The sequence below is a fragment of the Podarcis erhardii genome (genome assembly GCF_964252035.2).
Source record: "Podarcis erhardii genome assembly, chromosome: 1".
Taxonomy (NCBI): Eukaryota; Metazoa; Chordata; class Lepidosauria; order Squamata; family Lacertidae; genus Podarcis; species Podarcis erhardii.
The window spans coordinates 53,412,752-53,435,073 of NC_138497.1; the positions used below are offsets into that span (position 1 = coordinate 53,412,752).

Genomic DNA, 22,322 nt, shown 5'->3' on the forward strand with positions numbered 1-22,322 from the left:
TAATGGAATCACACTATACAATTAGTTGCATTTCCCCAGCCTCTCACTGTTTCTTCTTTTTTAGCATTTGCTAGTACTATACAGGCAAACAGGTCAAGACAGACTTTAATTACATCCAAGGAGGGTTAAATAATTAAATGAGTAGTTTCTCCAGGTGCCCAAGACTCCGATTTTAATAAAGCCAAGAACCTTTGCAGGAGTGTCAGGAAAGTTTAGTCATCCAACAGGCATCTTGATCATAGGTACCACTTAGCTGGTCCAATCGGGGCATTTCTATAGTTTGCAAAGTCTTTTTGGTACGAAACTGTGCACACACAGTTATTTGGGTTGAGCACTGCTGCAGAAAGAAGCACCCCATCCCACTATACAGTGGGCTCTGAGTTTGTTCAGATTTCAGCTGAAAACCAATGTCTTCCTCTACGCCTTTGGTAGAAATGGAGATACTGAGCTACCACCTGGTACTGTTGTGGGAAGCAGATTAAGTGATTCAGATTCAATATGGTTTTGATGCAAGAAAGGGTTGTGATCTTAGAAATAGAATTAACTTATGACAATCGAGTTTGGGAGATCTTTGGAGAGAGGTAGAACAGTCTTTATAAAAAGGGTTCTTGTTATATTCTTTCTCCAATATTAGATGCCAGTTCTGCTGTTAGAATATAGTTGCTCCTGCCCGCACTCAACTTAAAAAACAGATCCCCCAGATTCTGAATCCAAATACTTACAAAGAAAAGGAGGTTGAAGAGGAAAAGGAAGTACTTTGTGACTTTCAGGCAGCCAGACCCCATCTTCTCTTTTTTATAGAACCTGGGTGGAAAACAGACAGCCATATGAGCATATATCCTTTACAGCATCACAACTTGACTGTGGTCTGGAAATTTTAAGAAATATTTTACCAGAATCTCCCCTCCCACACCACCCCCTCAGAAAGCAAAGCATTTCAACAGAATACTTCTCTGACTAGCTGTTTCCTTAGCAGGGGAGAATACGGGGGGGGGGGGTTCAGGCAGAACTCAGTTCCAGCACATCTTAAGTGTGTGCCATTGCCATTTTAAGAGAACAAGTGAAGCGTTCATTGTGAGTTCTGGAACCTCTTTTTCGAGAAAAACCACACTGGGGAAATATATATGTATAGCTTTGTCTTATTAACTGTTTTTGCCACTTCCAGTCTGTAGTTCACCAAACTAGCCCCATCCATCAAAGGAACCACTTTCCATTTGGTTGGTTGGCTACTGAAAGAACAAAATGTTGGTCAAAAGGAGCCTTTGGCCTGGAGCACCAGGGCTCTTCTGATCTTTTCAGTGAAGCACCATCTGCACATCAGGTAGAGATATTTCAAAGCCAGTTCAGAAACCTCCTTATATTGGAGACACCGGAGATTAAGGATGCTTCCACATGAGGCATTTACTGTGGACTGTTTGGAACCCCATGCTCTGTTCACTATTTTTTTCCAGGACATTGGCAGGACACCATCGCAAAATCACCTTCCTCCCATATTTTCTCCCTTTACTTTCAGTTTCTTTTCAGAACTCAGAAAAAAAAACTTCACTCACACACAAACACACAGCTGTGCAATCTTCTCACGCGTAGATCAGTCATAGCGAAGCAACCCCACAGATTTTCAGGTGGACAGCATTTTCTGTATTGGTCATTCTAGCCATTTCCTTTATCTATGGTCTGTCATTCTTGTATAGGAGTGAACTCACAGTTTAACCTTTTCCCTTCTAGGTGGCATTGCCTTTCAGCCAGTTTCTGTCGCCTAAATTGCAGTCACCAGCAAGGTCCTTAATCTTGGGACTGCAGCAGCAGGGAGTCCTTAATCCCTTTCTCCCTCAGATAATGGCCTAAATGAAGACATCTTTTCTCTCAACATTAAGTCCTAGAGAAAGGGGCAGTGCCCCTTTAGGTACAAGACCCATTTTAGGTACAAGGCTTATCTGCTTGTGGCAGATAAGCACCAGCCATGTGCCTCTATGCTAGCCACATCTGGAAGCCACCAATATTGGGTCTCATATATGGTCCTTCATGTAGCGTGCGCGCACACACACACACTACTGTTTACATGATCCCATAGAAGAAATAGCAGTGGCAGCCTCAAGAAAACTATATTTGACAGCAATCACAAGCTAGTCAGCCTTTTGCTCACCATTAAACATGGGTGTATGAAACATAGGCACAGCCAGGGAGGAGGAGGCAGCTGCCCCCCCCATGAAGTAAAAGAATATAAATACTTAACTAACTGACCAATCATGTCAGTCCTGCGCCCGCCCGCCCCACCAGTCCGATGCTATGAAACAGCAGATATTTCACTTGGAGTTACATCTCTGGTGGCTAAAAGCTTCTGAATGACAATATCACCCAAGATTCTTTACCAGAGTTACCCATATTTACCAGAGGGGAATTGGGAATTCTGCAGAAATCCAATGTAGAAGCCACTGTCTAGTTTAACACGGGGAGCTAATTCTAAATATGCAAACTATGTGTGCACATTTTAATAAGACAAGAGATATTTAAATACCAGGTGTGCAATCCAAAAGGGAACATTTATAGTGCTGCAAAGACAGAAAAGGCTTGGAAATGTTCCACTTTGGACAGAAGTCCAAGAAAAGAATTCTTCTTTGCTCTGTTCTGGCCTGCTGTACTTTGCCATCACCAATATAAGCAGATATGTCTGGGCATGAGTATGCAGAAGGAGAAAGCTTTTTAGGAAATGGCAGAATTGATATTCATATTGGTGAACATATTGCAGTATCTTATGTCAATACTTTCAGGTAGGAACAAGACTTGGTGGGTAGGGGGAGCCAAAGAGATATTGTGTGCTTGCCTCACCTATCCTAGTGGAGACTTTCACTTTCCTCAAGGAGTTGTTGCCTCCTCCAATACAGGAAGCAAGGTGACAATTCTCATAAAAACTAGTGTCGAATAAATAGCATTTGACAACATCCTTAATGATCTTATCTCACAATGCAACAGGAAATAGGTTGGACAGACTTAAGAGCTGCCTGCAGAAGATCAGCTCAGAGCTTCCTCACAGTGGGATTGCATTCGGCAAAGGGCAGCAGAACAGAGCAAGTTATTCTGTTTCCAGTCTAAAGCCTGCTTTTAATCTTATTAGGATATTTAGGTCAGTACTGAGATCAGGGTGGAAGTGGAGCATCATTCTAAACGGATAGCTCTCTCCAACCAGCAGCAGTTCTCAAAAATTTGTCAGCTCTGTGGGGGAGAAGAGATGCTGCTTCCTTTGGAAAACTGATGTTAGAAAATGGATGTTTAGTTCTGAAACTGTGAGAAGTGTGTGCCCGTTCTTCCATCATGTCCCAAGCGGAAGCCCCAGGACCTCACAAGCCTGCTGAGAGTCACCCTTAACTAAGTAGGATATTAAGAAGCTGACTTCAGCACTTGGGAACAAAGAAAGCTACCTTAGACCTCAGTCAAACTATATGTCCATCTAGCCCAATATTATCTGCTCTTTATGGGTGGCAGATATCTTTCCACAACCACCTCCTACCAAAACCTTTTTAACCAAGGGTGCACCAGAGCAGCCTTTCTCAACCTGTGGGTCCCCAGATGTTGTTGGACCACAACTCCCATCATTCCTAGCTAGCAAGGCCAGAGCTCAGGGATGATGGGAGTTGTAGTCCAACAACATCTGGGGACCCACAGGTTGAGAACCGCTGCACCAGAGGATCTGACCTGGACTGTACTACTGAGCTGCAGAATCTATCAAGAGAGTCTCTTTAAAAGTAGAAGGGTCATCCATCAAAAGCAACATGGAAGTCAGTTCAAGACTGCCCCAGGTGCACTTGCTGGAAGCCATTATTAGGAAAATACCTCCACTGTGGAGTAGGGGTGGAAGGCAGGACTCTTGGCTTGCTGACAAAGGTAGTCCCATATCAGATCAATATGGTGTACTTCACAACACTGAAAGCACCCTTTCGTTGTTCAAGCACATGCCTAAACAGCACTATTCTCGATTGTATGCCCATGACTGTGTGGCATGGTTAACAAAAAAAACCCCTGCATTTATTTGTATGTTACACATATGGATGCCACCAAACAGAAGCTATTCCAGCAGACTGCAGCAGAGGGAGATATGGGAAGGAAGGCCATTCCATTGGTTCTGCTGAAACAACAGATAGATTTGGCTCATCTTCCCTCTGAACGGTTGCCAATCTACCTGGCTTGCCTTTCCCCCTCTTCCCTCCTCACCCCTTTTTTCCTTGTGTGATTGTTTCATTTTCATTGATCATCTGTTAAGCCCACTCCGGTTGCCTTTTGGCTAAAGGATGGGGCAAAAAGGCTTTAAATAAATAAATAAAAGTTACGCGCGATAAGCATACAAATACAAAATTCAATTTACACTGATGAGCTGCAGATATTCAGAGAGCATGCTTTTCTTCCTATGAGAAATTGCCAGAGTGGGAAAGGCATGAGGGCCATCCTCAGAACTGGCATTCAGATCAGAGCAAACGTAGTTGATCAGTTTTTCCCTTCAGGAACCTTTTTGTAGCGAACACAAGGATTAGAGCTAGATCTTTGGGGCCAAGCTCACAGACAGTTACAAGTGGTAACTCCAGATATCTTCTACACTTTGAGAATGGTCCTTTCTTCAAGTGTTTACCCACCTTCACCCTATTCCTTTTCTAAACAGAAAAGAAGGTTTTCCTACAGCACCCCAATGCTAAGATGTAGCTACTGAGCATTCTTTTCTTGTCGAGGGGATATAGTCATCAAATTAAAATATACACTGTCACATTTAAGAGAGAGGAGGAAGATATAGGAGAGATATACATGCAGAACATCCTCTTGGTTTATAAAGAAAACAGGCTTCCCGTTGTTGTTTTTTAAATCTAAGAACAAAAAGAGTCTATTCACAAGGTTTCAAACACATTATTAGAGCTGGGTGAAATTTCCCTGCAATCATTGAACAAAGATCAGTTATTCCATGTCCATATAGGCAGTGATGTGCAGAAAACTTTCCACAGAAAAATGTGCAAGGTCCATTTAGGGGAGAAGATTTGAGAGAGCAGCATACATCCAAAATCCTAGGGGGCTACAGGAAGCTACTTTATGCTAAGTCAGACCAATGGTGAGGATTGCCTACAGCAACTTTTGCCAACCTAAAGCCCTCCAGATGCTTTGAATGGCCACTCCCACCATCAGCACCCCCCCCCACATCATGCTTGATGGGGGTTGGGGGGGTGTTCCAAAACATCTGAAGGGCACCAGGTTAGAGAAGGCTAGTCTACAGTGACTGGCAGTGGCTCTCCAGGGTTAGAGGCAGAGGGCATTCCTAGCGCTACCTGGAAAGATCAGGGATTGAACCCAGTACCCTTTGCATGCAAAGCAGATGCTCAGCCCTTTTGTCCATTGTCAGAGTTGAAGCAATAAGCAAAAATGTAGCAAACCAAAAGTAAGTAGTACAGTTAGATTGGGAGGGGGAGAGAAGAACTACAGTAATAAAATTTCATCTATCAGTTTAAAGATTGGGATTTCATTTCAGCTAACCAGCATTGCCTTTGTATGCCCACAATTCTTCTAACTGGAAGCAGCACCAAAGATATTTCACCTGGAAAGGCAGAGCATCAGCTAAGGATTTTCCCTCTCCTAATCAAACTTGGCAGAAGGAGGAAGGAGCCATTGTGTCTGTGCAGCCTACTGGCAATCAATTAAAAACAATTGACAGGTTTGAAGCAGATGAATAAAGCTTTGATCTCAGATCAGTTAAGAATATATTTTTTTTAGCCTTGTGAATTCTGATAGGTACAGATAAGTTCTTGGAGTAGTCAGTCAGCCTGCCTTGCCAGTACAGGTATTTTCTAATTGCCGGCATTTCAAAAAGCACATATTCTTTCATCCAAGAAGTTAAATAAGAGAGGAAAGAAGCGCAACTTGGGTAAGTTATTTTTCCTAGCAAGGCTGGTACGTAGTGCAACCAAGGGAGTGCTATTTATAAAAGCAAGATTACTTGAGGTTCCTGACTTGAACCTGTTTTAACAGACATGTTTATTGTATATTTTAATTATGGATTTCGTAGAATTGTAGAGTTGGGAGTATTTTTCAAATGATGTGATGAAATTGTTTTGCTGTGTGTTTTAACTATGTGCAGCTATGTTTTTATAATCGGTTTTATACTTGTAAACTGCTCAGAAGGCGTTTTGGCAAGTCAGTTGTAGAGATATAAATAAATAAGGAATCTTGATAAACTAAGCAGACTTTGCCGGCCCCAGATTCCAGAATCCACCATGCAGAAGCAGAAAGGAAGATGACAACAGACTACTTTGCCTGGAACAGTGAAAAGGTCATTTAAAGAATTCTAACTTTAGGCTTCTCTTAACAAGGTCTCCGGAGAGAAGGATTATTGAAAGCAGTGAACCTAACCACTGGAAATTCACAAAAGCAAGCAAGGTCTTAGGTCAGTGGTTTTCAATCAGCGTGCCATGGCACCCTGGGGTGCCTTGAATTATGGTCAAGGGTGCCGCAGGCAACACTGGTCTCTGTCCCTCTTTCCTTCCCTCGCTCCTCTGCTGCCTTCTCCCATCTCTGCCTCCCAAAGGCTTGCACAGCTGTTTGTTGCAGCAGCCCTGGCTACAAGCTCCCCAGGCAAATGGTGCCTCTGGGGCTGGCCAAGGGGTGCTGGTTGCCAGGAGCTGAGGTGGCCTCAGAGTAAGCAAGCAAGTGAGCGAGGGAGCCCAGCTAGCCAGTCCGCCAGCCTCTGATGTTGGGAATGCACGAACAAGTGGGAGGCTGGGCAGGCCGGCCGGCAGGTGCCTTTCTTGTGCTTGCTGTGTGCTAGGCCTGCCTGAGTGCTGAAGGGAAGCCTTTACATCATGCAGGCTTAACAGCACCTGCTGCTGCCACTGCTGCCTCCCAAGGTAAGGTGCTGGCCTCACATTCACCTTTGGCCAGTCTCCATTGGGCCACTAAGGCTGCAGGCATCCTCTTCCGAGGCCCCTGTGGGGCAGTGTGAGGAGGCCCCTCTCTTCAGGGCAGCTCAGAGACCAGGGGCAGCAGCAGTGGCTACCGGAGGACTCCCAAGGAGAAGGGAGAGGAGAGGAGGCTGAGGGAATACGCTACAAGGGAGGGAGTTTGAAAAAGGCACTGCAGGCAAGGGGAGACATAACTGGGCTCCTGAGCCCCACAGGGGTGCCACAGAAAGAATGTAGTTGGTCAAGGGAGACGTGGACTCAAAAAGGTTGAAAACTTCTGTCTTAGGCCTTCCTAAACAGTGGTCTTCTTGTTAAGGGCAGCAGGAGGAAAACTTGTGACTCATTTAGTATAGTTCTGTAATGTGACCCCAAGTAGTCATTCAGCAGAGCCCTGTAACATGAGCTTAAGTAGCCTTCCCTTTGGCCGAAAGATACCTGAATAAAGGCTGGTATGCCACATTCCACTATCCTACTTCTTCCCCAAGCCCCCAAAAAACCTATACAAGGAAAGAGCTGTAAAAAGATACTATGAGAAAGAAAAAGAAGGCTGTGAGGAAATTCACTGCTTCTCTTCTCACTGGGAAAAAGGATGATGTGTGATTTTCAAAAGCCTCTTCTGACTCTCCTCCTTACAAACCACCTCTGGGGAAACCTATTAAACAAAGCCACAACAAGCTCCAATCAGTATTCCCATCTTCTGTTTGCAACCCCCAACTCCTTCAACACACACAAATAGAAAAGCTCAACTTTTGAGCTTCACATACACACCCTGTTTTGCAAGAACTGCCACACATGGTATATCACTAGGGTTCAGTTCACTTTCATGAGCATAAACCTCACGCTAATAGAGTTAAAGGCCTGAAGGAGTCAGCACTTCCATGACCAACACGCATGACCTCTAGTCTACAGCTGATAAGTTGTGCTATGCTAAGAATGAAGCTTCTGCTAGTAGAATGGTTGTTATATGAGTGGCTGGCACCAATGGGTATCACCCTAAATTTATAGAAATCATCCAAAAAAATCTACCCTGTCCCATATAGAATTTTACCTGTTTTTAGTTATTATTCATTTTGGTATTTATTTGATTTGATTCAAATGAGGTACAGGTGTAGGCCTGAGTCTCAACCTTCACAGCTTGTCACCCCTGATTAGATATTCTGGCCTAGTCAGACAATACACAACATTATTTTAGGAAGCCGGCATAAAACGACTACAATAACAGAGAATGCAGCATGTGATGCCATTCTGAGGTTCAAGTCTAACAGCATTTACTGCATTCCTGTTGGCATTCCTCAGAGACTTGGGTGGTTCAAGGTATATTCACCCAAACGTAGCTATAATTTCAAAAGTGCCCATAGTGACACAGAGCTTCTTCACCTTGTAGCACTGCTGTGCCCGCACTGGGTCTGACAGTGGCAAAATGAGTCAAGAGCAACGCACAGGTTTGTACGGGCTTATTGCCAAGATCTAGTAGCAGAAATAGTATCCTTTGAAAACAGACTTCCGGCCTCCTTCCTTTGCTGAAATGGAGAACAACTTCAAACTGGATCAGAGACATGGTTATAGAACTGCCCCTGCTGGAGCCACATTAGTTTACTGTGAGCATGTAGCATTGCTGGGGCGGGGGGGGAAGGGGCAGGCTGACCAACATGATAACCATCCATTGCTCATCTCTTCCCTGTGTCTCCTGCTTCTTCCATGCACCACAAGCACCCAGTCTTACCCTATGCTTGTTTTTGCACAGAACTTCCACCTGATTCAACGGAACGTCTCCCATGTGACAATACAGACAACAACAGCCTTTCTTGTTCATCATTGCTAATACCTCATGCTTTGTCAAGCAGCAAGAGGAAGAAAACATGGGTTGTGCCTTCCCTGCTCCACTGCTCAGAATTTGTGGCTCTCTTTGCTTTCTTGCAGGTTTGCCATTTTCTGGGCTGGAGCTACTCTCAAAGAGTGACTAATGTCTGCATGCACAGTTACAGAAGGTTAGTCAGGTGGGAGGTAGGTAAGAAGAAGGCAAAGGAAAATCTCCAACAGCTGCTTCCTGCTTTCTATACAGTACTAGAAAATGTCACAAAGGCTGATGTATGGTCCCAGCATTATGCACCTGGTGATGGAGCCATGAGAATTTACCTGCCATGTAAACAAATTGAACAGTCTCTCAAGTGCCCTCTCATTCACTGCCCTCTTTCTCTCAGGCCAACACAGGCACAGTTTTGTGGGTACACTTCATCATAACAAGGGGTGGCCAATATGGTGGCCAACCCACAGGCTTTGAGGCCAGAGACATTAGGAGCTGATGGATAATCCCCATTGAGATCTCTGCCTCACATCCACCTTGTAAAAGCCTAAGGAAAGCCATGCTAGATCAGCTAGAGGCCTATCTAGCCCAGCATTCTGTTCTCACAGTAGCCAACTAGACACACTGTGTCCAACTAAATACCTATTTGAGTGCAATAGCATTCTCCTGCTCATGATCCCCAGCAACAACTGTTCAATAGATGTATGTGGAATGACCACAGAATGCCTTTCTCATTCCAACAGAGCAAGTTCCATATGTTTTAAGAAATGGAGCAAGTCTTGTTCCTGGGTTAAACGGATTAAATGAGGTGAAAACCACTGGAGGTTCCCCCATTGAGGTAGGAAGCCAATACAGATTTGTTCAGTCATGTGTCCTATTATAGTCAACCAGTGTTAGAAACTCAGATATTTGATCTAATCTAATTGCCAAATGGCACCTCAAACCTGGGTCATGGTTGCCAAAATGGAATGCCTAGATGCCTTTTTTTGCAATGGAGGTTGTTGTTTGTTTCATTTCTATACCACTTTATATTTAAAAAAAACAAATCTTAAAGTGGTTTACAACACATTAAAACATCAAATGAAACAACCCAGAATTAAACAAATCCAAGCTTCAAAGAAAATACTTCAGATCCTTCTCTAGATGACACTTTACTTTCCACAATCACCTACCTGGCACCCAGAGATCTCCACGTGGTCTCAACTGGATCCACACCAGTTGCAAAACGTGTCTGGTGCCTGACAAATTTCTAACACTGTTCAGCCAACCAATAGAAATGTTGAGTCAAATCAACAGGTCAGATAAGACAGCAATCTACGTTTGGGTGTGTTTTTAAAAGCTTATAAAAACTGCAGTGCCATTTTAGATGAGACATCCCAACCACCTTCTCTCACCTACATAGGAGGGGGTGCCTCTAAGGCAGGGGTGCCCAACCTGCACCCCTTGGCCTAATTTCATGCAGATAGCAAGGAACAGATTGTGGAAAGTGGGTGGCAGAAAGAGAGGAGGGAGCCCCCTCCACCTGTTGCTCAGGCTCTAGCAAAATACCCCTGAGCAAATACAACTCTTGATAACCCTGATCTAACTTGCCAGTGGCAACGTATGCATACTTCATCTAAGAACTGCAAGTTTAGGCTGATTGTCCAAGTCATGGGTAGGCAAACTAAGGCCCAGGGGCCAGATCCGGCCCAATCACCTTTTAAATCCAGCCCGCGGGCGGTCTGGGAATCAGCATGTTTTTACATGAGTAGAATGTGTCCTTTTATTTAAAATGCATCTCTGGGTTACTTATGCGGCATAGGAATTTGTTCATATTCCCCCCCTCCAAAAAAAAATATATAGTCCAGCCACCCACAAGGTCTGAGGGACAGTGGACCAACCCCCTGCTGACCCCTGGCCAAGTGATAATGGCATCAATAAAGGCTTGCCGTCCCATCCACACTTTGCTTGGGAGCAGGTGCCATTTGCATTCATGGAAGCTTACTCCCAGGAAACAGGCATTAGAGATTGTACTGTAAATTGATCCTACACTAGGGAGCTATTTGATTTTGAGTAAGCTAGAGATAAAGAGCAAGCAGCACGGGTGAAGATGAAGGGGATCAATAAGAAGCAGCTAATGGCGCTGAGGCATATTAAGTGACTTAGCACTGCTATTTCACCTCCAAGTGCTGCAACAGGAAGCCATTTTTTTCAGAGAACTACTGTAGAGAAAGCACCAGAGGGAGAGGTATGCTGCTCTGTTTCATAAGCATGCTACACCTTCCTATTACCTGCAGGGAGCAAATGAGCAGTGGCAGAATTAATGACCCTTTTGTTTACTAACAGCAGTCAGCACATTCCCTAGAGGCCATCTTCCGTGAAGACTCCAGCTAGCGATCAGGTTAAGTTTGTCACCTATACTCAACTGGGTGTGCAGGGTCAACGTTAACATTATCTAAGGGCGATGGATTTATGCAGCTGCAGCACGTTGCTGTTTTGTAATTAAAAGTGTGCCCTGACACGGTTATTTCATCACCTACCAACCCAAGAGCACAACAAGGCCTAGCTTGCGAAGTTAGCTGCAAAGCAGAACTGTAAGGCTACAAAGACTGAGGCAGCTCTTGACAATTATGAAGCAGGAGACTTTTCTAATAAGAATGTAAATCTTCTCTAGGAGAGCTTTTTTACTAACCTACTGGGGCAATAGGTTTTAGTTTCTAAAATCAGAATTTCCTGCCAGCACTAATGATACATAGAAGAAAAGGTAAAAGACCAGCCCAAGCGGTTAATCCTGGGATTATTTCAGATTGCAGCTGCTGCAGGGTGTCTCATTTGTTATTTATCCAATAGCCTTACACAAAAACTTATTTTGTCATCTCACTGCATAACTCAGGCCCTTTTCAGGGATTATTCACCCAGTTTACCTCTCTTGGTGAAACCAACTTGGGATAGCTTTGACCTTCCCCTGTCACAGCGGATCACCAGTAAACCTCTTGTTTCACACATATTCTTCATGCAGCCCTAGGGCTGCATAAATCCAAAGTGATTTAACTGTGTGAACTGGCTGTCAGAATGCTGTTATTACAGACTAGCTTCACTACCTAGTAAAACATGTTTGTTAAATTTAACAAGTATTGTATTTACAAATTGCCACTCACCAGAGCCTAACAGACTCTACTTTGCAACCTTTTCACGCACTAGTAAAGTCAGACTTGAGGTAAATTGAATCGGTTACACAACTGCTTTGGCATACAGCAATTTTGCAAGGTGCTTTTTTTTCCTTTTTTTTTTTTTTTTTTTGCTTCTTTTTGTCTCTGAATTAAGAACAAAAGATGTGGAAGTGTCAAAATACAGCTAGCAGTTTAAGAGGAACATTCACCAACTAGTTCAGTGTGATTGGGGATTCAAGACTGGAAACTATGTTTTAACATCTCAAAAAACTGTCACTTCCAAATAGTCATTAATGAACATGGTTTTTTTAGTGCAAAGGAAGCACATTTCTGAAAAGATACAGCCCAACAGAAGTGTCATATAGATTCAAAGATTTGTTCCTATCACATCTATTTTGGCACTGCAGTTTAGGTCCCTTAAATGTTGCCTTTATGGGTTATTACAAGTCTGTTCTCCTGTTCGGACTGGAGGGCAAAGTGCCACGTGGTCTACTCATTTCAGCAGCAATTCTTTCAGAAAGTTTCATCATGAGAAGGGCCAGCATAAATTTATACAGATCTCAGTTTACATGCATAAAAGCAATACTACTGAAGTCATCTTGGTGGAATTGGTTTCAATATAGAATGCGGGGGGGGGGGAGCAATGATTTCATAGCATGCTATCTGCCGTCAATCACAGAACACCAGGGCAGCTCAGTCTCCAATGGGGAAAAGGAAGTCAGCGCCACGCAGAGACAAATGTCTTCTTGTTCAACCCAGCCTGCTCCTTACGAAGTTATGTACAAGCGCGCTTGAGATATCCTGCTGAAGACTGAAATCCACCCACACTCAAAAAACCTGTTATCCCCTAACACTGCATGCTAGCAAGTCACCTGGTTACACATATGCAGAGCAAATAAAAAGACATTCCAGAGCCATTAGTCTTGAACAACAGATGCCACAACCTTCTTTCCATTGAACCAGGGATAGCCAAATAGCACAGATCCCAAAGGACCTCTATCTGGTCCCCAGTGTCCCTACCAAATTTCAAATGAGGCATCTTAAAGCATTGCTCTGTTTCACTTGGTATCAAAGCAGTGATTCTTCATGTGTACTTTAGCTACTGTACATTAGCACCACACATAATCAGTCATGGTTTCCAACCACCCAAGAATTCTGGGAGCTGTAGTTTGCTAATGGGAGTACCATTAGCAAACTACCATGCTAATGGTACTGGGAGTACCATTAGCAAACTAATGGTACTGGGAGTTGTTAGAGGATCTTTATTCTCATTCCTGAACTACAATTCCCAGAGTTCCCTAAGAAGAGGGGTTGATTGCTAAGTCACCCTGGGAATTGGAGCTGTGGGAGGATAGGTGTCTCCTAACAACTCTGAGAGCCCTTAAATTACATTTTCAAGAATTATTTGGGGGAAAGCCATGACTGAAGTGGTATCATAGTGCTTAAAATGTATAGTGTGAATGTGTGTTCTCATACTTTCTGCTCATTCTCATCATTCTGGCAAAGAAAGACAACAGACTGCCAATTTTGGGGAAGGCAATATCACTCTGCAACTCATCTACCCCTATGGTATATTGGGTTATAACAAGGTGGTGCCAGCTTCACTATATTAAAATAGACCATGTGAAAGAGAGGCAGACACAGCAGAATTCTCCAGAATAGAGTAGAGTGAATATATATAATTGAGGAGAAAAGAGGCAGGCTAGAATAAAAAGTGGGGGGAGATTTTGATATATGGTAGCTTGACTGATGACAGTCACTTTTCCTAGAGGCAGATTTGCAAGCCCAGTGGAACAGAGTCAAATAAGCCATAAGAATCTAGAAATGCAAGCCCCATGCTTTCTTCTCTACAGAAAATGTCAGACCACAACACAAGCCACAAAGTTATCTATGCTATATTCTCTAGGAGATTTGATTCACCTATAATAAATATTGCAGGCATTTTTCATTGTTAAAATGCTTTGAGATGTCTTTATGAGAAGAGATTATAAACCAATGGACAATACGGTATAAAAGCCAAATCAGAGCAGCCTTTCCTAGATTTGCTCCTGGCTTCTCCAGTTATTCCTTCTTTAAAACTAAAAAAAGGGACATCTGGCATCCTTAACAGTACACAATGTGCTTCTGCCGCCAGTTCAGTGTTCAAGGCTCCAGAGCGTCTCCACATGACACAAATTGTACTGTAAAGTTTAAAGCTGCACATTAAATGCCAGCCCTGTTAGTTGCTCAATGTGGTTATAGTATTTGCACATACTCTGGCGTCCTGTCACTGAAATAGACAAACCGCAACACAAACCTCTAGAGGTGCTACTGCAGAAGACAGGGGTTTAAGTCCAACCAAGGACAGAAGTAAAGGAGACTTTCTATCCTGCACAGCCTAGGTAATTCAGTCTACATAATTCAGCAAGTTAACTTCATGGCTTGAGAGGACATGAGACCAGTGCAGGACTGTTAGTTTAAAGTAAAAAAAAGGTAAAGGACCCCTGGACGGTTAAGTCCAGTCAAAGGCGACCATGGGGTTGTGCAGCTCATCTTGTTTTCAGGCCGAGGGAGCCAAAGTTCATCCACAGACAGCTTTCCGGATCATGTGGCCAGCATGACTAAACCGCTTCTGGCACAATGGAACACCGTGACAGAAACCAGAGTGCATGGAAATGCTGTTTACCTTCGCGCCGCAACGGTACCTATTTATCTACTTCTACTGGCATGCTTTCAAACTGCTAGGTTGGCAGAAGCTGGGACAGAGCAACAGGAGCTCACCTTGTCATGGGGATTCAATCCACCAACCTTCTGAATGGCAAGCCCAAGAGGCTCAGTGGTTTAGATCACAGTGCCACCAGTGTCCCTTGTTAGTTTAAAACATCTGCTAAAGGCTTAGATGTGGTCAGAGCATTCGACTTTTGGAAATAACTAATTTGTTCTATCCATTGCTTATTGCTTCTGTCCAACTACCCTCTGCTGCTCTCCATCCTAACCTCAACCCATTTTTCCAGTTTCTTACTGCCATACATGGAATAATCCAACTTCTGGCCTAAAGTCTTCATATTTGGAAAATCTGTGTAAATTATGCCTACCATAGTTATTCTGAAGACAAAATGTTCTCTTGGCTGAAAGCTATACAAATTCTGACTATATAGCAAGTTTCAATTCTTTTAATCAAAATGAGGACATGGCAAGTCAAATTGTTTAGGAAGTTTTCTTCAGCAGAGACTGTTTCAAGATAAAAGACTTTGCAGGTTCGTACTATGCCTGGGATTAAGGGCAGAAACTGTGCACATTTCCCAGGTAGGTAGCTGATTCTACTGGAATTAAGTAGAGCAACATGAGGACATTAGTCATTTACAGACCTGCCAAGCCTCACACTGAGGCCTGCCACTTACTATTTGCATCACTCCACCCTCCCCACCCTCCCCATTCTCCACGCTGTGATCAAAAAGCCATGAGAAAGCTAATTCATCACTTTGACCAGAAGAGTCCGTGCAGAAGGAGTTCTGGCAAGGCTGCTACAAGCCACGTTAGGGGCAGGGGGAGAACACACACATGGGATAAGTTCCACAGGAATTTGGCATCTGAAGAACAGGGAAAGAGAACTGGATTCGTTTCAGGGGGGGAGGGGGGAGAAAACACAAGAGGAGATTCCGAAGTCTCCAGACTTTCACATTGCACATTTGGCAGTCTGTTTCAGCAACTGATAAGTCTGGAAATAGGTTAACCAGAAACAAAGGCCAGCTGGGTGGCCTCTTTCAGTTGCTGAGTTGTCTTTACATTCCAAGCTCACATCGTGGAAAAGATGTATGCAAACTTAGAACATCATGGAGAACACACAAAATCCACGGGACTCCAGGTAGTAGCTGGCCTTTATGAGAAACTTGAAGATGCAAGCCACTATTCAAGGGCTCACTCAAAACCTTTACATCCTCTGCCCCATTACCTTGAACTGGTCCCTGGCTTAGTCAACAAGAGAGCTCTATGAGGATCTGGATTTCTCAGCTCCTTTTGCAGTTTGTCTCAAAATAAGCAAAAATGGGTAACAGGTCAAAGCCTCTGCTGGAGAGAGCAAGAGTCTAATTGCACGGAAGTTCAAGAGTCCATAATCTGCTTTCTTCTGCTCCACCATTCATAGTCAAGTGGCACAGAGGTGCCTTCAGTATTATCCCTTATTTGGAGCTCCAAACTATAAAATAGGAAGAGCACTTGAGTCCTACAAGGGAAGAGCTGCCATCCAGTAGATGGCAAAGGGAAAGCATGGAATGCCTGGAGACTGCCTGGAGAAATAGAGTTTCCATCCTCTAGCTCAAACTTTTTCAACCTTGGGTTCCTATTTGTTGTAGGATTACAACACCCATCATTCCTAGTGATGATGGGAGTTGTAGTTCAAGAACATCTGGAGATGTTGAGAAAAGCTGATCTAGCTCAAGTTGCAGAAGGAAAAGGTTTGTGCTTAGGAAAACAAAAAGAATGCATTGATGATACCAATTTGAAAGTGTCTGGAGAAATGAAACACTGAACCTGTGCTCTGTGGCAGGGCAGTGTGAAGCAGAGAAGGGTCTTCAATGCAATCTTTGACTATGTAGTCAGCAGGAATGGATAAGGTTATGTTTTTATTTATTTTATTTAAACAATTTACCGTATTTTTCGCCCCATAGGACACACTGCCCTATAGGACGCACCTAGTTTTTTTGGGGGGGGGATAAAGAAAAAAAAATATTTCCCCCCAGGCATGGGGCTGACGCGGGGGAAGCCTGAGCTTCCCCCAACCCCAGCCCCCAGAACAGCCTGCTATCCGCAAGCCTAGGGAGCCGCGCCGGTCTCCCCAGGCTTGTGGACAGCTGTGCGAAGTCCAGGCGCGCTCTTCAGCGCGCCCGAGGCTTCGGAGTGCAGGCAGCTCTGCGCGACCCTCCGGAGGCTGGCGCGGCTTGGTGCGAAAAGCCTGTATTCGCCCCATAGGACCACCCACATTTCCCCTTCATTTTTTGGAGGGGAAAAAGTGCGTCCTATAGGGCGAAAAATACGGTATATAATGCTTAATTAAGATGCATCTCAAAGTGGTTTACAAGGATATGTACTCTCTAGGAAACAAAAACATACAGGGTTTATTCCAAATCAGATTAACCACCCTAACTCTGTAAAAAAAAACAACGGGATCTTTACACGATAACATTTAATCTCTATGAACATAAGAGGATGACCAACATGCATTGTAAGGCAACAGAGTCACATCTTAAGTGATCCTCTGCTACACAACAGGAATTTCAAGCATATGTGACTTGCTTATTACCTGCTTGACAGGTCCTGCACCACCATTCCTTAAAGACCTAACAGCCCTGCTGAATCAAGCCAAATGCCCATGGGTCCAGCATCCTGTTCTCACAATGGCCAGCCAGATTCCTATGAGAAGCCTGCAAGCAGAATTTCAGTGCAACAGCACTCTTCCCACTTGTGATTGCCAGTAACCGGCAATCAAAAGCATAGGGGCTCTGACAATAGGGGCACAACACAGCCATCTTCACTAGTAGTCATTGACATCCTCATCCTCCATGAATCTATCTGGTCTTCTTTAAAACCATCTAAGTTGGTGGCTCTCACTACTACTTGTGTAAACAAAATCCATCATTTAACTAAGTACTCTGTGAAATACTGCATTTTGTCTGTTCTGAACCTTCCAATATTCAGCTTTATTGGACAGACCCAAGTTCTGGTATTACAATGGGGGGGGGGACTTTCCCCTGACCACATCTTATGGGCCTTTTCCCTAATCCAAAAAGCACCATACAGTGGTGCCCCGCAAGACGAATGCCTCGCAAGACGGAAAACCCGCTAGACGAAAGGGTTTTCCGTTTTGGAGGCGCTTCGCAAAACGAATTTCCCTATGGGCTTGCTTCGCAAGATGAAATGTCTTGCGAGTTCCTGCGGGTTCCCCCCCCCCCTTTTCCTAAGCTGCTAAGCCGCTTATCAGCTGATCCGCTGATAAGCCGCTTATCAGCTGATCCGCTAAAAGCCGCTAAACCGCTAATCTGTCAATGGGCTTGCTTCGCAAGACGAAAAAACCGCTACAGTGGTGCCTCGCAAGACGAAATTAATCCGTTCCGTGAGGCTCTTCGTATAGCGGTTTTTTCGTCTTGTGAGGCGTTCGTCTTGTGGGGCACCACTGTATACGAAGAGCCTCACGGAACGGATTAATTTTGTCTTGCGAGGCACCACTGTATGTGGTAACCTTTCCTCATAGGGAACTTGCTCCTACCCCGTGATCATTCTGGTTCCCCCATGTTGACCACTTTCCAGCTCTACAATAACCTTTTGATGGCAGTGCAACCAGTGCTGTACACAGCATTCCTAGTGTGGCCTCACTACAGGTTTGAATAGTGATCCAAAGGGGATGGGCAAGGTTAATATTGCACCTGAATTAATCACCGGGATTTCTGCATCAAAGGGACTGCCTAAATCTATGCAGTTGTGTTAACTACACAACTTTAGAAACCTCTGTCTTTAGAGACTCTTGCAATCTGCACTAAGAAATTTTCCCTTTTTGTTGAAGAAAGAAACATATATCCACAGGAAGCATGGGGCCCAAATCAGAAGCCCCTTTCCCCAAATTTATACATCATTTGCCAGAGACTTCAGAATTTGCTGTGCATAAATTACTATCAAGAGACTGCAATCAAGCATGGAATTAAAGCACATAAGATTGTTTGACACAGAGGGTGCAATCAAATTCTGCCCCTACATTGATAGAGGGGCTTTTTAACTAGCAGAAGCATCCACTAACAGGAGACAAGGGGATGCAATTTTTGCCAATTTCCCCTCATCACAGCAGACCCTGAATCAGCTCCAGAAAGTTGGGGGTTTCGTTTCACATGACAACCTTCCACTTCCACTAGTGGGGCACCTCTGCTGGATCAATGATCTGCCTGTGAATGCAAGGGCACTAATTGGATCACACCTGGAAGGTTTCTGCAAAAAGCTTCAGGAAGATGTAGCTACTGCAAGAAAATGTAACAAGCCATGAAGGAGCATGAACAGCTATTTATTTGGAAATGCTTTCTACAGTCCACCCTTTAGGATCAGCCCAAGATGTTTTGCCATTATGGTGGCAGTATAATAAAGTCATTCTGCTAAATGGCTGGGTATCAGCAAGCAAACTGAAAATTAAACTATGTTTAATTTGACTATTCTCACACCATATTCATCTCTCCCCAAACATAGCTCTCGTAGGCCCTGCATCCTTGATTTGTCCCAGTGTAGCTCTGATATTAAGCTGCCTAGCTGTGAGATTCCCCAGGAGCCTTATATAAAGGGAAAGCATATTAAGTGTAGCAAGTAATCCAATTTACCTTGTGATAAGACAGACCTATAAGCAATTTTTCAGGCAGAAAGCAGCCGGAGTCAAACTCCTGAACACCACATTCAATGTTTGCACTGCCTTGTCACTTTTTGGCTTTCACCCAAAGTTAAAAATACAACTCCCGCTGTCCCTAGTGTCAGCAGAGACAGGGCCAAAGCTGTTGCTCCACAGGGCTTGAGTGATGCATTCACCTTTGCCAATGTTTGCTCTAGGACACAAACCTTAATGGCTTACCTAGAGGGTTTGCTGCTGCCATTTAACATACCATAAGGGGACGGCTTTCTTGTAAACACTACTGAAAACACACATTAAAAGGGCAGTTAACTACCCCCTGCACATGAACAGAAAGTCACTGCAGAAAACTCAACAGGCTTGCCCTTGTTAATTTTTATAAACATTTGGTTTCCTAACATGTATTAAGACTTAAAACAAAGGAAACAAGGAAAGGAGTTAAAATGAGTCTTCACGAGTCTTCTTTGCCTTTGAGCATTTTGTGAGCACTGAGACCTGATCTCATAAAGGACCACAAACATGAACACTTTAGGTCCAATACTGACGGCGCAATCTGCACTAACACTGCTAAAATCTGCCGCAGCACAGAGTTTGCCTTCCCTTACTCCTGATTTATCCATAGCATCATTTTAAAAGCTAAAGGGGATGGAAAGGAAACTGAGGCAAAGCTCACATATTTGACATTCAAAGTTCTTCTATTTCTAGAGATATATTTTTTTTTGCCTTCAATCCTCTTTCACACTAGTTTCTCTGAGTACACAAACTTTCCCCCTCCAGGAATTACCGTTTTGCCGTGTGAATAGCTGGAGCCCTTTGACTCCCCCTCCCCCCTCCCCGTCATGCACGAATTAACAGCCACCTCAACTCCAGGCTGCATCCTGCACTATTGTTACGAAGGCAGAAGCTGCTTTTGTGATCCCCAAAGGACAGAGGCTTGCTTTCAGAGGGCTGGATCTGCCTGTACAGGGTCTTGGCATTTCCTAGCTGCTGTTCCTTTGTTCTTCACCCACTCTGCCTCACACCACAATTGTTCTCAGCAACTCCAATTCTTCTCTGCTTCTCAGATTCCCAGAGTTTCCATTCAAGGCCTGTTTCTCAGGGTCTTAATGGCAATAGCAGAACCAGGAAAGAAGAAGGGCGCAGAGCTGCAAAACACCACAGCTTGCATCTTAAGTGGGGTGGGGCGGGTGGGGGTGGGCGCTCATTCTGCAGCCTGCCGTCGAGTTCTGCGCCAGCACCGCTTCCAGGAACAGCGCTAGAAATGACAGGCGAAAAATGCAACCCAAGATCCCGGCCAAGAGGAACATTATTATTACTACAAAAAAAAAAAAGACATTTCTTTTATTCAATGCCTGAAGAAAAAGGGAAGGCTTTCTAGCAGGATTTGAATGAGACCATTAACAGAAGGGAATTCTCAAAAGCAAGATTGTTGCCATTTGCAAAGATCCTACTCTCCCAATCTTGCACATTCTAGGATATTAGCCAGAAGGATGGGCCGGGTTGTTTGAAGAGTGCAATGCTACTTCCTAAAAGCTCAAGCTGTAAACTTTAGGACAAATATAATCCCTTCTCCCTTTTAATGAAAGCTGTTATTGACATTGTCTGAAAGGGGAAGAGAGGCTACTTGCCAAGGATTAAGTTGTCCTTCTAGACATCATGGAATCCTCTTTACTTATCCCTATCTAGGATGGTGTCTCAGTACAGTAAGGAAAAGGAAAAACCCCTTGGACTGAGCCAAGTGGAAAAGGCAGCCAGGGAGCGATTTACGAAGAAACACAGCCTTTTGAAAGGCATTGAGACAGATTCCACAATTCCACTTAAAATGCTTTTGAGGCTCTCCCCCACTGTTGGTGCACATGCCAAAGAGAGAGAGGGAGATGCAGGTTTAAATGCAGATTAAATTCCTGTGCATTGGATTTTTTTAATCCACCGGATGGCCATGCCAAAAGAGGGATTTACAACCCCCTTTCAGTCTTTCTGGATTTGCAATGCCTGCAAACAACACTGAAGAGCATTTTCAGTGCTCTACTCTGTTTACTCCCCTTTGCCCTGCATGTAAGTGTACTTTGGAGCAGGAGGGGTTGAATGGAGAGAAGAAACATGGCCAGTTTCACCAATAATGGGAAAACTAGGAGTCGCTTTGAAAAGAGTATGTCACTGCATAAGGACTGGTGTGTGCGTAGACACTAACCTGATCCACTTCACTGAAGAGCCGAGTGGGAGAGATGAAGAAGGAAACTGTAGAAGAGCTAGCTAGGATACCTGTGGATAAGATAAAGGTTGGTTATTTATTTATTTATTTATTTATTTATTTGGTTGATAAGATAAAGGTTGGTTATTTATTTATTTATTTATTTATTTATTTATTTATTTATTTATTTATTATTAAATTTCTATACCACCCTTTAACTGAGGATCACAGGGCAGCAATATAAAAACATAAAAATACATCACCTAGTTTTGGTTTGTTTAATATTCTGCCCTATACCCGGAGGTCTCAGGGTGGCTCACAGAATTAATGGTTTAAAAATATATATGCAATATATATGCATGTGCTATTTCAGCCCAGCTTCCATTTTCAATTTTGATCATCAGCACAACAGAGTGGGCAGTGCTTTGTGTAGGAAAACATGCATGTTAAAAATTGGCTTGAAGCGTGTTGCTAGCTGTTAATCAGGACTGATTCAACATCCAGAAAAGGAGAGCTTGCTCCTTCAACCCAACTCAGAAGCTTCTGGCAAGGCATATACTGTAAAGCTTTAGAGTTGAATGTCAATACGTCCTCCAACCTCAGTAAGAGGTTCACAACAAACTTTAGATCCAGTTCAAGAGGGGTCAGGGAAGAATTACCTTTTTGCCAAAGGGCAGGGTACAATAACATCAACAAACTCTCAATAAGATATTCAGTGCACAAGTACAAGGGAAAGTTAAGGGCTGGGCTCATCATTTTACCCACACCCAGAGAATTGCCTGCCAGATTTATAATTACTTAGGTCGAAGGGATCATTCACGGGCTCTAGAGATAGATGTAAGACTACAGGCATTCAGGTGCATTTATGGTTAGATGAACAAGCAAAGAAGTCTCGGAG

The 22,322-nt window shown here is 43.8% G+C and overlaps 1 protein-coding gene across 2 annotated transcripts in view; it reads right to left on the reverse strand.

Moving 5' to 3' along the window:
• Nucleotides 1-22,322, reverse strand: part of CD82 (CD82 molecule) — a 63,680-nt gene that overhangs the window by 30,125 nt on the left and 11,233 nt on the right. Inside the window, exons 1-2 of one of the 2 annotated variants that reach the window (XM_081836235.1) lie at nucleotides 21,425-21,482; nucleotides 723-804 (exon numbers count right to left, since the gene is read on the reverse strand). In XM_081836235.1, the coding sequence (XP_081692361.1) occupies nucleotides 723-785 (63 nt within the window). In that variant the 5' untranslated portion in view covers nucleotides 786-804; nucleotides 21,425-21,482. Of the gene's footprint in view, nucleotides 1-722; nucleotides 805-21,424; nucleotides 21,483-22,322 lie in introns of those variants that run through there. The other variant, XM_081836234.1, reaches the window with a different exon arrangement.